Source organism: Lepidochelys kempii, chromosome 11 (assembly GCF_965140285.1).
Source record: "Lepidochelys kempii isolate rLepKem1 chromosome 11, rLepKem1.hap1, whole genome shotgun sequence".
Lineage (NCBI taxonomy): Eukaryota > Metazoa > Chordata > Testudines > Cheloniidae > Lepidochelys > Lepidochelys kempii.
In genome coordinates, this window is record NC_136390.1 from 52585922 (window position 1) to 52603105 (window position 17184).

General features: G+C 42.6%; 1 protein-coding gene across 1 annotated transcript in view; it reads right to left on the reverse strand.

Moving 5' to 3' along the window:
- Window positions 1-302: 302 nt before the first annotated feature.
- NEMP2 (nuclear envelope integral membrane protein 2) overlaps window positions 303-17184 on the reverse strand; it is a 30650-nt gene continuing 13768 nt past the window's right edge. Inside the window, exons 2-9 of the mRNA XM_073306183.2 lie at window positions 16060-16175; window positions 14372-14600; window positions 14113-14185; window positions 12576-12669; window positions 11717-11831; window positions 9844-10069; window positions 7312-7488; window positions 303-4141 (exon numbers count right to left, since the gene is read on the reverse strand). Coding sequence (XP_073162284.1) covers window positions 3910-4141; window positions 7312-7488; window positions 9844-10069; window positions 11717-11831; window positions 12576-12669; window positions 14113-14185; window positions 14372-14600; window positions 16060-16175 — 1262 coding nt within the window. The 3' untranslated portion in view covers window positions 303-3909. The remainder of the gene's footprint in view (window positions 4142-7311; window positions 7489-9843; window positions 10070-11716; window positions 11832-12575; window positions 12670-14112; window positions 14186-14371; window positions 14601-16059; window positions 16176-17184) is intronic.

Sequence of the window (17184 nt, forward strand, 5' to 3'; positions counted from 1 at the left end):
GTTCCTCCTCTTCAACCGTATTTATCTTACTATCACCACACTGTGGTTCTGCTGAGGTTTGGCTCTTCTGTGGGCATGGAGAGGGCTGGGAAGATTTCACTCTATGCAAACACTTCTCTAGAGGTTGGGGGGAAAGAGAAGAACACCTCTTTGAAGCAGCTTGGTAATAATAGTGGGGAACTGCACCCTTTAGACCAAAGGACCTCAACCTCCCCCTGAAGAACAGGTGCACCCACCTGTCTGTTTTTTTGTGACATGTACTGTTTTCATAAAGTGGTTAAAATGAACCAAACAAACATTGCTAGCTGAAAAATATTTTTATTTAAAAGCTTGGCACAGCATAGTATGTCGAGTGCACTGTACACGAAATTCATATATTTCCAAAACCTGAAATTGTTGAAAAAAATAAATGAAACAGAGGATAAAATAGTATACAAGCCTTTGTTAAGGGAGGAAGGATGCTCTAGTAGCAAAGCACAGGCCTGGGGCTTAGGAGATCTGGGTTCTACTCCCAGCTCTCACAAAGACTGAGTGTGTGACCTTGAGATGTCCCTTTCAACTCCGTCACAGTGCTCCTCTAAAATGGGGATAGTACTGACCTATCTCACAGGAGAGCCATGAGGATAAATTCCAGTGTTTTGTAAAGTGCTCAGAAACCAAGTGGCTAATGGGGGTTATAAGTACCTAGATAAACATTCATAAATTCTCAAGTTCATGATCTTAGCGATATTTGGAGGCTTTAAAGGTTTGTTTTAATGTTCTTTTTGAGCTAGTCATTAAAACATTCATGTGTATCTCAGGATGTTGTTGCTCTTCTCTCCTGGGGGTGCAGGGGAAGGTGTTTGAAGCAGCCACCCTACTTGATCTACTGAAAAATATCAAGAAAACAGGTAAAGTGCAGGAAAAATTCAACTGTACTGAATTGTATGTTTTTCCCCCAGTGAACGTATTAATGTTCACAGTGAGCTATGTGACTATATCATTGTGGAGGTGCAGGCAGTCCCTGTACATCACCTTGTGGCTCAGTTTGGCACTGCAGCAGTGCCCCCCTTAATTTCCCCTGATTGGCGGGGGGGGGAGTCAATAGGTTTGTTTTAACACCCAGAGGGGAGCTAACACACACTAACAAAAAAAAGTTCTTTTATCAAGGCTTCAGGATGGGAGTAATTCAATTAAAACCTGCCCATAAGGTCCTCACCTCAGAACCTGCTTCAGCTCCTAAACTTAAATCCATAAACAAAGCCTTTAGTTAGGTTCCAGGACACTGACGTGCCTGAGAGGAGAAAACAAACACCTGCTATCATCTGCACAGTTTCTACTTCCCTCTCTCTTGCTCAGTTTTTCTGTTTATATAGCCCAGCCCTAGGGTGGAGCAGGGTCTCCTTGATTACACCCCAGGCTGTCCCTTAAAGGAGTAGTACATTCCTTCACAAGGATAATCTACTCACGTGTGGGGCATCATCACCAATCTATTAGCTGCTTTGTTTCATAAAGCCCAAGAGGGTTACATGGGTTTAAGTTGCGACAAGATATGTCCCTTTAATTAAAAAAAAAAAAAAAGAGAGAGCGAGATTGTGAACCTTCAGCTACCTGAGCACTGTGGCTGAAAATCCTCTACTTGCTTCAGTATGGTGCAGAGAGCCTGAAATGTGTCATACTATGTTGCCTTTCCTTGATGGTCTAGATATTTACAACGATACATTTCAAGTACTTAGCTTCAACTATGCAGGTGTAACATAAACCTCCTCCAGCCATGTAAGTCCATTGTGCTAAAGGGGAGATCCACCCCTCTACAAGGCAGCCAAAGACCTTGGACTTTATCCACCTCTCCCGTGGCTCTGACCACTGTTTTGTGAATGTATCTACTAATGTGTTGGGTTTATCTTGCTAGTAGCAAAAAGCACCAAAGCAAGCCCAATATGAGGCTGGGACTGAGATGGAGAGATGTGGCTGGGAATCTAGCAGAATCCTCCCCCTGTATTTTATTGGTGACAATTAGAGACTTGCTCAGTAGAGCCCTCTTAGTGCTAACATAATCCTGGTCCCAGTTTGGTTTATAAGTTTAATAGGCATGGCTCATCTTCTCTCTCTCTAGGATGAGTTTGTCTTCCTGAATGAGCAAGATGGCCTAATGGTATTTAATTAGGTGTTAGGCTTCTCTTTATTGAAAAACAGAAACATTCTCATTTTAAAATTTAATTTACACTCTAGAGCCTCCTGGAGTCTCCCTATAATTCTGTCTGGGAAGTGCTGATTTAAAGGCAAGCTCTGATGACTTTTCAGTGTAAGGTGGCAGCTGTGCATATGGTAAGCTGTTTCTTTTTAGCACTGTTCTATGCTATTTGGGTTTCCCCCCTGGAGACTAGCAACTGAGAAATCTCCAAGCATGTTCACCAGCAAAGGGGAACTTTCCTTTTGAGTGCACCCACTGAGTCAGCCTGGCTTCAAACACAGTGCAGCCTGTTCTTCAGAGCGACACCTTTTAGAAAGAGGTGAATGTTGGAATGGAACAGTTCCTGGAGGGTTTGGAGTAGAAGTTGGGGGGGAGAAATTACTGGCCTCTGCTCTCCTACAAGGAGATACTTAGTGGGGTTAATGGGAAGCAGAGTGTGTACAAAAGTGAGGAGTAAGGGACACAGTCTGAAGGACAACAGAGAGGGAGATCCCATTTGTACAGGGGAAAGAGGAAGATAGATACCCATAGAAGGAATCTCCTATTCTCGTATGGATGTTGACAGCTGACTGTAATTATTTTCTTGCCACGGTCAGATCCCCACCTCCTGAGGTAAACCCTGGAGAACGCCACACTGTCAGGAGATCTCCAGGAGGATCCATCCAGCACTTCCTCCCTGCTTGTGGTCCTGGAGGCCAGGTTTCTTCCCAGTCATGAAATGAGCTGCAGGACCCACTACTGCCAAACCCGGTGGATTCCCAGGACACTAGGGCCACTTATGGGTGCTCTGTGCTGGATAGCTTCAGCTTCTCCCTGGCTATCCTTACACCAGGTACCCGCACCAACAGAGATTCCTTGGAGCAGCTAATACAGTTCCAGGCTACATGGCCTTTACTGAGCACACTTGTGGGGCTGGAATGGTGGGGTTTTGTATTTTTGTTTTGGTTTGGGGTTTTGTTAGTTGTGGGGGAAGATTGAGGCTGAAAAGAAGAAGAAGAATACACGGGAAAACACATTCCCAGAGAAGGATACATTTGGAGGAGGAGATGGAGAACTGGATCAGGTGGAGGGCCCTCGGCACAGGGGGCCACAGTGAAGAGGGCAGAGATGGGTGGGAGTGGAAACAAAGATGGTGGTGGCTAGGTGTGTGGCTTGGCTAGGATAGAAAGGCTAAGGGAAGAGCAATGAAAGCAGAGGCACACAGTTGTGCAGGACTCTCAGAGAGAGAGTGAGGAACTTAAAACTGATGTGGAAGGTCAGATCCCATGGAGGGATCAGAGGGGTAAGCAAGGCACCTTAGGAAAGGAGTTCAAAGGAATTTATTAGCAGATAGAGCACTTAGTAAAAGTGCATCATAAATGACTTCCTCTTCATCTGGCACTCCCAGCACTGAAGGCATGGAGAGAGATCACACCTCTGTAGAGGCAGTCTCTTCAAGGGAGTTGAGGCACAGTGGTGGAGCAAGTTTGTACTGCTGCTGCCTGGTACCTGCCCTGTAAATAAACAGGTGAGGTAACAAAATACCAACTACATGAACATAACATTCACTTAAGAAACCCAGCAACTTACTACTGTTTTGAACAGTGAAGCAGGAATAAATCCTTCAATGAATCTTGGTTGCCCTCTACAGCCAAGTCGGAAGTAGGGCTCTCCGAGACAGCACGCACTCAGCCAAGGTAGCCTTCCTTTCCAACTTGATTTAATTTTCTTCCCGTACAGGGGATTTTCCAAAGGGTTCAGAATAATCCAATATTGTTGGAGTGTGAAACATTTTCACTTTCGTTTTGTTCCTGCATTTCATCATCATCATAATCATCCTCCTGAATGGAATTAGCTAGTAGGTTCGGCTCTGGCTCTGGGCTAAAGAGCTGCTGTTCCAAGAAGGAGCCTCCAATGCCATATTGCTCATCATATGCATTCACTTCTGCAGGTGACACGTGGGGAGATCCCAAAATAAAGTTTGCAAATCTGCCGGATTTAAAAAAGGGAAAAGATCAAGCAGGAAGAAAACCAAATGCACAGAATGCTGCCAATTAAACCTGACTTGGAGGAGAGACCTGCATGTATAGACAGCATTCAGAGCAGGAATCATGCCCCCAAGGCAGCTGGAGTTTAAGCCTGAGCTAAGGATTCACACACACAAGAGGGAAAATCATCTAGGGGAGTATCTGAACTTTGTCTACTGAACTTTGTCACCTCAGTTAGCTGTTTTCCTTCATCATCCTCCTTTCAAATGTTTTCAGTCTTTGCTTCATGCTTTAATTAAGTAATTTTGGTTCCTTAGAGAACAAGGAGGGCATAGTGACTGAGCCAGGCACATCTGACTTGTGTTTCCAGCTCTTACTGCTCACGGTGTAGGCCTAAGTAGGTCACTTGCCTTCTCCCAGCTTCAGTTTCTCAATTAGCAAAGTGGGGATGATAATACTTTTTCCCAAGAATATTATGAGGATTCATTAATGTCTGTGGAGAACTTGAGAGATAAAGGGCTATGTAAGTTACAGGTGTTATTTGAAGTCAAGAAGTGCTGATACTCTATTCCTGAGAGAAACAAGGGCAAGAGCTCAACACTCATGAGTTCCTGCACTACAGCATCGAATACTCTGCAGCAACTGGGCCTAAACTCCGCAGCAGGATCCCTGCTCTCTATGGCGCTCATGTGTGACAGGCTGGAATTTCTGCAGCAGCTCCAGGTAAACTCCAAAATGGAGGATTCATTGAATAAAACATGAAAACAAATAGTACAGTAATATTCTGTGTACTACTTGAGAGCTGATACTCCATTTATTTGACACTGGCCCAGGCATTTTGACATGCTGCCAATCTTACTTTGACAAAGGACAGCTGCAGTGCAGAAGTTAGAGGGGCGGCTGGAGTTTTTTTGGAACGTGGGGGGACATTTGGTGCTTTTGGTGCCTGAACGGTATGAATGGTAGTGAGGGGTTGTAAGAAAAGCACATTCAAGAAACAGCTCTGTTACAGTGATCACCAGTAAACAGTTAAGGTTAATATTCATACTATTGTCATTAGTTTCTGAGCTAAAACTTCACTGAGCTGAACAGGGCTGTTCATTCTTCTTAGAAATGTACTTCAGACTCAGGCAGACATCATTGCTTTGGTTTCATTTGGTAGGTTTTCTTTGGTATCGTAAGGGGAAGAAATATAATTATTCTTTAATGAAAGCTTAGAGACATGGTCAACTTAAGAATCAGACTTCTGCCAGACTCTTTTTTTTACATACTATTGTTACAAATAATTCCTGAGAATAACTAAAAGTGATTGGAGAAAAAAATCTCTCTTCTCACTTTGTTTACTTTGTGCATTTGGCAGCATGTTGCATATAACCAGTTAGTTTCCCTCTGCTTGGTATGAGTTTTTCCATGGTAACAAGTGAGACAGATTATTTTTGAAAACTACAAATACCTGACTACAGAAAGTGTCATAGGAGGACAAGTGCAGGTGCAGTTCCCATTCTCGAAACTCCCTTGAACTCAGTTTTGATAACAGATTCCAAGGTGAGGGCGCTTTAAATTCTCAAGAACAATTCAGGGGCGAGGGTGAGTTCTGTGGCTGCATAATAGCTGGAGCCCTACTGCTAACATTTTATGGTTATTATTTCGGTTTTCAGATAAGCATGTTGAAATTCTGATGATTCTTATGTCCCTAACACTTCTGGCTGCCAGCCCCCATTTTATATGGCCTTTCCTTTCTAGCCCACCATCATTCTTCTTCTTTGCCAGCGGTGTCTCTGTTGAACTGTTCCAGACAGTCTCTCCATCCACTCAGATTCCCAGGGGCAGAGCATGCTATTTTCATGGCACTCCTAGTCCTATTTCAGGGCATGTCTACACTAAATACTATATTAGATCCTCACTCCTACTCTGCCCCCTTTATAGCCACTGCAGTCATTACTGTGGTGGTTCATGTCCACACAACCCTCCTTCAGTCTGTGGTGTGCATCCTCACCAGGAGTGCTTCCACTGACCTAAGAGGGGCAGTGTGGGGAGCTGAAAGCCTGGTCTCTCAGCTCCACTTGCTGCTCCCCTCCAGGAGCCCAGCTGCCCCACAGGCTCCTGCTCCCTGCCAGCTCCCTCCCCGCTCTCCATTCCCTGCTCACTGCTGGGAGCCCAGCTGCCCCCACAGCCCCGCTACCTGCTCCTCGCTAGAAGCCTGGTGGCCCCCCCGGGCTCCTACTCTCGGCTCCACGCTGGGAATAGGGCAGCTGCACGGGTTCCCAGCATGGAGCTGGAAGCCTCGGAACAGCCAGGCTCCCAGCCAGGAGCCCTGGGGCAGATCAGCTCCGAGCAGGGAGCCCAGAGAATGACAGCCAACAGCCAATGCAAGTTACACAGTGTCTACATGGACACTGCATCACCCTAACTACACCGACATAAGCCGTCCTATGCCTCTCATGGAGGTGGAGTTGTTATATTGGTGTAGTAGGGCACTTACATCGGCAGGAGCAAGGCTGTAGTGTGTACACTGACAGAGGTCGACATAAGCTGCCTTATGTCGACCTAACTGTTGCGTAGATCAGTGCTCAGCCTATGGAAAAAGATACATGGACTGACACTCCAATGGGTTTATGTTTGGTAATGCAGAACCTTATGATTATAGGGCCAGATCCTGCCAGCATTTGGGGTGAGATCCTCACTCCCACCCTGCCCCCTTTACACCATGTACAAGACTGGGAAGCAGTGTAGAAGGGTCCTAAGAGCTCCATACCCAACCAGGGGATGATTCCAACCAAAGCAGGCACTGTGGGGACAGCCATCTGGCTGCTTTCTGAGGACCCCTTTGCAAGCCCCAGTGTAGGAGGCATACCAGGAGCAGCAATGGGAGGGAACTATCAGGGACAGGGCTGCAGGCATCACTGCAGAGATTCTGGCTGCCATAATTTAGAGAGGCTCCCAGGTCTGTCTAAGTTAGCTGAGAGGACCCTTGCATCCCTTCAAGCCACCTTAGCCATTTAAGCTGCAAGATCTGTGCCCAGGACTATTCACATGAACAAAGTTACATGTTTGATTGAGTGTTGGCAGGATTAGGCCTATAAATTATGCTGCTTTAAGGAGTATTTGGCTCTTCTATGTAACAGTGCCTATAAAATACATTCAATTTTAAGAGATGAGAGTCTTTCTTACTTTTTAGGGGACTGGAGTTTGGACACAGCTAACCATGATGAGAAATCTGGACTCCTACAGAATGAGCGTAGCTCCTCCAAGGCTTTCACAGTCTCTGTTTCCTGCTGCTCCCTGTATTCCTCTTCAGTAAGGAGCCGAAACACTCGTTTTTTTGATTTTAAAGAATTCTTGATTTTTCTAAAACAAAAAGAAACACAATTCATATTTCCAAATCTATCGCACATGGAATTCACATACGTTACAAATACATTGACCTTTTCTTTCTTTCTGGCATCTACTATTAAGGGAACAGCATAACAGCATCCTGCCTTGGCATGAGGGAGAGGCAAGTAGCTACTTTAGAAGTCCAACCTAATAAGCCTGATTTTCATTCCCAAGGCCCATGTGCATTTGCCTGCTTCGTTCGGGTCCAAAGCCACTGAAGTCAGTGCAAAGTCCCACTGACTTTCAAAAGGTCCTTTATATGCACAGAGAAGCCTGAGGGAAACTAATAAACGGACGCTTATCTAGCCATTTGCAGGTGCAACAGGGATTTGCACATGCAAAATAGGCACACCGGGACGATGGCGCTGAAAATCAGGCCCCGTGTGCCCTTGGAACTTTGTAGCTAAACTGTGCTCTTAAAATCTGTTGCAAATTGTTCATGTTGTTTACTTGCACCTTAACCTTACACAGTTGAGTTGTTTGAGACAAAAATATTTATAATCTGTAGCTATATGTTCCCGTCTATTGACTGCTTTCAATTTTTGTTGGTGTGGTAACTTTGGAGTTAAGACAAGTGAGGGCTGGATGCCCATAAACAGAGTTAAACTCTATATAAATGTACCTGCATTAGCCAGCTGTGTTTGACTTACTCCCTCTCCCCTCGAGACAATGGAAAATGGATCGAGGCTCTTGTTTGTCATTGTTTGTGTGGTAAGGGTCAAATCCTGATGCCACTGAAGTCAGTGACAAAGCTCCCAGTGGGCTCAATGGGACCAGGTTCTAGAGCTTACTAGGAGATCAGATTATCAGCAGTATTACAGATGCCTACTAAACTGCATTATGCATCCTCTGTGATCATTTTTATCAAACCCTCAAGGTTTGGGTTTGTTCTGTAGAATTAAGTAACAAACAAATAACTTTAAAATGTACTGTTTGTAAAATCAAAAACTTCCTTTCTGAAAGAGATTTTTCATATTATATTGTATGTCCTACAACTCTCTTGGCTCTGCAGGAGCAGTCAAAACAAAAACTGAATTCATGCCGGGGTCAGTACAGAAACAAAGACACTTTGACATGTCAGAGTATATACTTATGGTAAGGTATATTCTGGTTACATTCAGCACTGGCTTAAACTGGTGCTTCTCCCATTGACTTCAGAGGGAGCTGAGCACTGCTTACATCAGATAAATGTTGTTCTTACATGATGCTGTTTAAAGTAGTTTGTTCTTTTCAGCTGGGGTGGAAAAATCAGTGTTTGTCAAATGACAAGTTGTGCTAAAATCCCCAAAACCCAGCACTTATCTAGGGGAAGGTAAAGAAATATTAAAATGGTTTTTAAAAACTGAGTGGTGGTAAAGCATAAAAAATATAAGTAATAATTTTAAAAGTTGCTGCTGTTTGTTGTAAAGCCAGCTTCAGCCTTTGACTTCCTGTAGGCTCCTTAGTTCAGTGTAACAGGTTGGGACTGCCTTTAAAGTCATTTGTATGTTACTGCTGACATGATAAAACACATTTTAAATTCACAGGATGATAGCAAACAGAAGCTTGTTCCCATGTGGCTACACACCATATACAGGAAAGCCAAAATCAGGATTGAAAAGTGTTCCAAACTACTGTCTCCATCCTGCAAGCAGCTCCATATGGGTGGACCCCAGCTCCAGCACACAGCCACACTTCTATAGAGTGGGATCCATGCAGGTCCAGGTTTCTCCCCCTATTGAGGTCAGTGTAGTGTTGGGGCCTGGTAAGAGTAAATAAGGACATCTGGGGTGAAAACCTGGATCTATTGAAGTCACTAGCAAACTCCCATCGACTTTAATGGGGTAGGAGTTCACCCCTGAACTCTACCCTTGACAGTGATGACCAGCTAACCTAGTTTTATCGGAGTATCCTAATGTCAATATCTCACGTCATCTTGTGGTAAGTGTTTTGTCCTATAGGAATCTGCAGGTAACTCTTGTTAAAAATCAAATTCCTGTCACACCTATGAAACCATGATGTAGTCACTGCAGTCTAACCAATCAATCAAATGAAAAGCCATTAGTTACCGGATGCTGCAGAAAAGCTGTTCAGTTTGTATTTATGAAGGTTATAGTCACAGTTCTCTATACAGCAAGATCCATGCTTAAAACTCCTGCATTGAGAATTATTAAATTCTTATGCCTTGGGATTTCAAGCCTTGTCTCTAATGTAAGTATTCATTAGGTAAGAATATGTACTAGGATTAGTAACTGACAGATAATTGTCATTTTATGTGGGTTTTATTATGAACCTCTTAATATTACCTTATGATACAGTGACTTACATGTTCAGAAAATGGATACCAACCTGCCCACGAAACAGACCATGCCAAGGGGATAGCACAGGCCTCTTGAACAGAGGATGATAGCTATTACTGCATATGCAACCTGTGGAATGGTGACACCAAAATAAATCAAGACAAAGGCTATTAATTGTAATGTCCACGTTAAGAGGGTTATGCTTCGCTCATTGGTAAGTGGTCCATGCTTGTAACAAACCACAAAGCTGATAAATCCAACAGTCAGAAGATAGCCTGTGAAAGCAGAAAAAAATGCCATATATATAATGACACAAAGGATTAACTTTAATGGTAGACTGAAAGCTTAAAACTGCCACGCAGCAAATCCCACTTCTGCTCCTCATGCTGTCTGACATGTATTTTGGGAATATGAAGGGCCTGATATTTAAAATACATATGCAAAAAAATGCATGCAGTGGCACACTAGACTTGCATATGTAATTACGATGACTGCATATGCAAACTGTGTAGTTGCATGTGCAGATGGCAAGTTAAAGGCATAACTGGCTATCTGTGTGCGGAAATATCCTGTATATTTATTTATTTAGATTTAAATCGTAACTTAAAATGCTTATCCAAGGTGGTAGGCATTCTAAAACGCCATTAGCAATACAATTACATGTCAGAATTTAATTGCCATTAAAATGATCAGTTTAATTCATCTGTATGTGCAATTGCAAGAATGGTGTCCAGCTGCATTGTTGAAAGGTCCTAATTATACCTCAATACTGGTGTAAACGTATGCATGGATTAGGCTCTGTACTAACAATAAGTCAGTATTTATTTTCAAATAAAATATTGTAAATGAAGCTGATAGGCATGCAGATACAGTATGTGTATCACATTAATCTCACTCATGCTAAAAGCACATGGTCAAGCCATGCTTCCCCTCCTAACTGGTGAAGAGTGAATGCTGAAAGGTTTGGAGCTTCGGTTTGGATAAGCATCCAAAGGAGTCCATGCTTATTCAGCACTGTACTTTTTGGTTTCAGCCATCCTGGCAATTCTGCAAGAACAAGTTTTCTCTCTGTACTTTTCTCTGTGTGCTTTGGGGTGCCACCAAAGCAAAGGTGAGTGAACATAAAACAAAACAAAAAAAAACCCCAATATCTTATTCAACTGGGTCGAAAGCAGTTTGTGACTATTAACAGGCACAGAGCATAAGGGGCTGGCATAGTGGCCTAAGAACAGCGCTCTGTGCTGCTGCAGCAAGTGGGGAAAACCAAGTTACAAGCCTGTATCCCAATCTCTCTCCCCCTAGGCCAGCAGGGAGCACGGGAATTCCTTATGATTCCTATATTAGTAAATGCTTTAACAGTAAGTGCACCCCAGCTGAACCTCCCGGTGCCAGAGATGCCTGCTCTGCTCAGGGAAGATAGCACTGTTTCCACCATTACCACTGTCGGATAGGGCTAACTCCAGGGAGGATGGCTTTAGGTGATAATAGAGGCTGCACAGTGGTTTTGACAAAGGAGGATGCCGAGGAAATGTGCTGAAGCAATAGGTTCCCCAGCCCCCTTGGCCACTCCCCCTTTCCAGAAAGCACAACCCCCACTCCAGGCTCCAGCCAGAGAAGAGATTGTAGCTGTCTTCTCCCACCACCACCTCCCTCTTTGCTTCCACGGTAGGTGTGAAATAATGGAAACCAAAGATGGGCAAAACGTTCCCTCTTCTTCATGCCTCTACAAACCAACATCAAACTCCCTATTTAAGAATCTAACGAGAATAAATTCTCATTTGAATGGATTAGGAGCCTTCAGAATCCTCCCACACCTCACATTCATGGGAGAAAAATATTAATCAGATGCAATTCTTACAAACTGTTCGTTCTGACCTCTTAACAAAAACCTGTCTGCTGTACATTTCTACTCATTCTCTTACCCAGTAAGTAGTTTCTATATTCAGACCACAGCCACTTCATTTCCCCTTTCAAACAGTAAATAAAGTAGAGAGAGGACATCCAGCAGCCACTCATTAAAATCCCGAAGGTGCTGTGCTGGGAGTAAAAAAAAACCAAAACAGTTAGTGAACCAGCTCGGTTATGATTTATTATTTATATGATGGTAGCATCCACAGGTCCCAATCAGGATTGGGCCACAGTGGGCTAGGGATTTCACAAACATAGGCACTATCTGTTCTGAAGAACTTTTGAGCTGATTCACTCGTTAACCCTGCTGTATCATGCTCTGAAGTCTCAAGATAAGTGAGATGAAGTGGGGCCACTGCATGGGATTTTTGACCAAACTTCTTGAAGCTGTATCATGTCTTGGTATTACAATAATAATAATTAATACTTAACTCCGACATGTTTTATAGAGACCAAAGCATTTTTGGGGGGAAAGGGGTGGCATAAGATTCAGCCCTGCCTGTGTGAGATAATTTTGCTACTGGATATGAAAAATAAAGTCAAGGTTACAACTGCCACAAAAATTGTTTCATTTCAACTGATTTGTTGTCTCACAACATAAGCAAATTGAGTTGAGAGACTAAAATCACATCCCTGTAATTATGGTTTCAGAATAAATGCTCGTCATTGTACATCAGCAAACGTAACTGTTTATTTCAGACTTTGGAGGGCCATCTATCTAGGGCCTGATTCTGATCTTAGGTACATTGGTTTTACACTGAAGTAAACCCCCATCAAAGTCAATGAAGTTACTCTGTCATAAAACCAATGAGAGATCAGAATCTGGCCCTAGACTTGCTATTTGCTATTTTGTTTTCCACATGGTACACCTACCTTTGGAATAAATCTTTTAAGTGTCAACAGGAGAAAGACTAGCGTAGCAAGAACACCCAGTGCCACTCCAGCAGAGTAATAGAACATAGCACTCCTGTTAGGGAACAGCAAGGTTGGGGACACTGTAAAAACCTTTTACTGAGTTGCAACTGGTTTGGAAGTACCAAAAAGTGTAATGCTGTACTTAATCAGACACTGAATACAGATTTTCAGCTCTGGCTTCATCTGCTTTGCACTGTGGAGGCAGAAAGAGGCAGCCAGAAAACTCCCATAAAGAGGCAGCTGAGAATTCCCTGACAGAGAGGAATCTCTGGGTGGCACAGATGGCTGTAGGTTGCCTGCTCGTCTCCAACCCCTGTGTTGGGGCGGAAAGAGGTTGGGTGGGGGGCAGTGCATGGCATTCCAGCTGGTCCCTGAATGGTGCCCAGATGACCTTGTGGGATAGGGGAGCTGGCAGAACTTAGAGCTCCTCTGAAATTACACAAGGGTCACATTAGGCCCCTGCCAGCTCCTATGCTGGGCTGAGTGTGAACTCAAGGGAGCTGAGGATCTAGTACTTTTTAAAAAACAAAGAGCATTAGATTACTAGAGTTGTGAGAATTAAAAATAATCTCATTGCCTTTTCCTTATTTCAGCTTTTATTTACTTTTCCATGTCTCAAAATCTCAACAGCGAAAACATCTCCTCAGTTTCACTTTTGTTTATCATGTTTCTAGTCAATTTCATTTCCTTGTCCACAATGCTGTAATTTTTGGATTGCAAGAATATTTTTATTTTACTTTTTAAAAAACGTTTTGATGGAAATAAGAAAATTTAGAAACTCTCGTTTTTGTAAACTTATTTTTACAAAATCCAAAGGTTTGATAAAATTTGACCTAATACTGTTTAAAATTTGGTGATTTGCAAATTTTGAAGTGGAACAGAACTTTTGAGATGAGTCACAAATTAACTCACTGTACAATGCCAAACTCCAGCATGAAACAAAGTGACTGCAAAAATCTTTCCTTCTACACTACACAAAATATGAGGACTAGCTTGTGCTCTTTAATGTGCAGCCATGAGTATGGGGTGAGGTGGAGGGAGGAGGCAGTGAGGCCCAGATGACCTCATTTTACACACAGTTCCTCCCTAAGATTCCCACACTCTGGGAATGGGAAATTTGCAACCTCCTTTTATGCAGCATCCCCCAGGCTTCATTGGAAGGGAGGTGATGGCTCTGCATACTCCTTGCCCACTTGCTCATGGGGAGAATCCCAGGTGCAGTCCTTGTACACCTACAAGTGCTAGAAGCCATGATCTTGGAAGCCCTACCACAGCCACACAAGTGAAAAATCTTTACATCACATCTCTCCTCTGCATGGCTACATTATTATGATAGTTTACATACATTTTTTCTTATTTCATTTCTTAAAAAACAAACAGTTGCTTGGGATCATTGAGCTATACAAATAAACAGAGAAGACAATACATGAATAGGAACACACCAAGAATGCAATGACTCTGGAAAGAATACCAAGATAAAGGGGCTAATACTTACCTACTCAAGGCATTTGCAAAATGGAACAGAAAAACACCAGCTATAAACAAAAGGACGAGTTTCCTATCCACCACTGAAAATGCAAAAAACGAGATTTTAGGCTAATTCATCTGGGTGGTTTTAATTGTACCAACATTATCAGACAAGTCTCAGCTGTTCCATTAAGGTAACTTACAACTCAGAATGCACTATTCAGATAATGTTTGCAATATTATCCCAGCCCATTCATTGGATGAATGGAAAGCATCACCCTACTTACTGTTTCGTTGTACACTCACAGTGTAGGGTACCTTCTTGTACGGTTGGACTCTGAAACACATATTCTCTCCATATTGGTTTATGTTTATGACCATTTCTTTAGATACCTCTGATTGCCAAATGATTTGAACAACACACTTGAAAAATGCAAAAACAGTTTCTGAATTATGACAATTGCTTTCAGCTGAGATAGGCACAAACTTGAACATTTCTGTGCTGTTAATTTTCACCTGTAAACAGAGCAAAACAAAACATACATAGTAGGAACTCAGATCAATAGGTATCTTTCAAAAACACACCCAGTATTTGAACATAACATAGGGAGAAATAACAGAGCAGAAGCCTAAGGAATAATAATCCCACTGCAGTCCCTTAAATCAGGTACCTAGTCCTACTGTACTTAATGATTCACATACAGCCTCACTGAAGTCAGTGGGCCCCCATGTGGGTGCATGGATCCATTTGAAGAACCAGATCCTAAGGTTACAATTCCATCATGAGCACTGTGATGCTACAGATGTTTGACACACTACTAACATTGACTGCCCACAATTTCTTTGGCAGACACCCAGGCTCACTTTCCTCATAAGCTATGAACCCACTGTTCCTGAATCTTCTTGTAGATAAGGATGCTAACTGCACATTAGATGTTATGGGAGAACAAAAATGGAAGTTGTCAGAAAGCAGAAGAGAGCGCAACAAAAACCGGAATAAAAAATCCAGCCCTCTTCTCTTCAAGAAGGACTGAGCTGTAACACTGATCTTCTCTACCTTCTGAACAGGAAAAGTCCTCCTGATGCTTAAATTGTGAGCTAATGAACCTGGGCATCTGAAATAATGGATGCCCAATGACAAGGAGAAGCATTATCTCATCTAATAAGATAGGCTTCTTTATTGAAATGCAAGAAGAGAGTGATCTGCTGGGGAAAATCTTAGCTGCCTACTTTTAAGCATTTACGTTAAGAAACTTTCCCAGTTGCTGGATGTGATCACTGCCTAAAGTTTGCCACCGCTCATAAAGATGACCATACACATTGTATCTGCCTGGAGAAAAATGTTCTGGGCAGAGATGAAGAGGAATCTCCAGTTCCTTATACCTGGGAGCCCCTTCCTACAGCAGAGGTGAGGTGAAACTGTTTCTTTCCCCACCCAGGGAGTCAACTCCTCAGAAGAAGAGCCAAGGAGAAGATCCTGAACTTGCTCCTTAGCACAGGGGTTAAAGAGGTGCTCTAAGCTTCTGGTGCTTTCAATGGTAGTTGAGACTTAGTACTTTGCAGCCCAGGCCCAAGGTGCATATCTTAAAAGGTGCACCCCTGCCACTCCTGTCAGCATGGGAAATATACATCTGATATTATGTAGCCTTGTTCTTGTTTTTGCTGTCAAAAAGTCACCATATAACATCCAGTACACACAACACAGTTGAGTTGACATTTCTTTGTCCTCTCAGCAAAGAAATAAGGCCCCGCATCTGTGCAACAAATAAGAGACATCAAACTCCCAAGTCAGCCACGCTAGAAGTGAAAGCAGCATGACACTAAAAGATGCTTCTTTCTAGGCTCCGCCTACGCAACCCTCGGACTGATTTCATACTGAGATGCACCTGTGATCTCATATCTTGATCAGATTGGTTGCTGGGAAAACATGTAACATATTAAAAATCTGAAGCAAGCTCCAAACACAGAGACTTACCTGAAGAGCTGACCAAACATATTTTAAGTGCTTTGTTCCATTTTGCATAAAACAGTAACAATCTGCATCTGGTTTTTGGATGATGTCCATTTCCTTCAAATGGCTACAGTTTTTATCTAAAGAAAGAAGAACACTAAATGAAGTGGATTTCAAAGTGTGGGCATATGTGCACTTCCTCCATTCATGCTTTTGTTGAATTGTAGGTTTGATATTCCGGGGGCCAGAAGCAATTTGCAGAAAGTCTGACACAAAACCCTGCTCCAGGTTAATATTTTCAGAAGCTCAGAAGTGACTTAGGAGCCCAAGCTGAAAATTCAGACATGACTTAGGCACTTAGAAGCTTAAGTCCCAATGATTTTCAATGGGATTTAGGTGCCTACATCACTTTGGCACTTTGGAACATTCTGTCTCTAGCCCGTTTTGGCTTTTTACTACATTTAGAAAAAAATGACTTTTGTGCTAGTATTTTGATAGCATTTGGATAAGGCCCATGGGCCAAATTCACTCTTGGCATAAGTGGGTGTAACTCCAGTGCTTAAACCAATGGTGAATTTGACTGTAGACGTCTAATGAGGAAAACAGGCTTTTCATGTTAAAATAGTCATTTACCACATGATATTGCTGCCAATTGAAGAAGTTTTAACATCAGAACCAATTTGAAGTGGAGAAATAGTGTAATTTTGTTATTTTTAAGTAGTATATTAAAATATGTAATCAAATTATTTCTCCTACTTGTTCTGAATGTTAACATAATTTTCAGTGATAACACCTTCTGGTGAGGGTAATTAGCTGTCTCTAGCACTCCTAATGGCATTGGCAACTTGTCTAATCAATCATTTCCATTGTCTTGCTTCATGGAAATTTTAGATACTCCCTATTGCTTTCAGGATTAGATACAAATCTCACAGTATAAATATCCCTAACTGATTTGTGGGGTGAATTTTCAAGAGTGTACATGCAAACCTGCACACACACAAAAACTGCCCTACAGTGTATCACCTCAAGATTCCGGTAACATAATTAAAGAGCAGAATAAAGAAACATTATACAGCTGTTAACTCAGGAAAGAATTTGGTCCACTGAAGAGAAAACTAGGTGTGAATGTAACAACTATCTGAATAATAC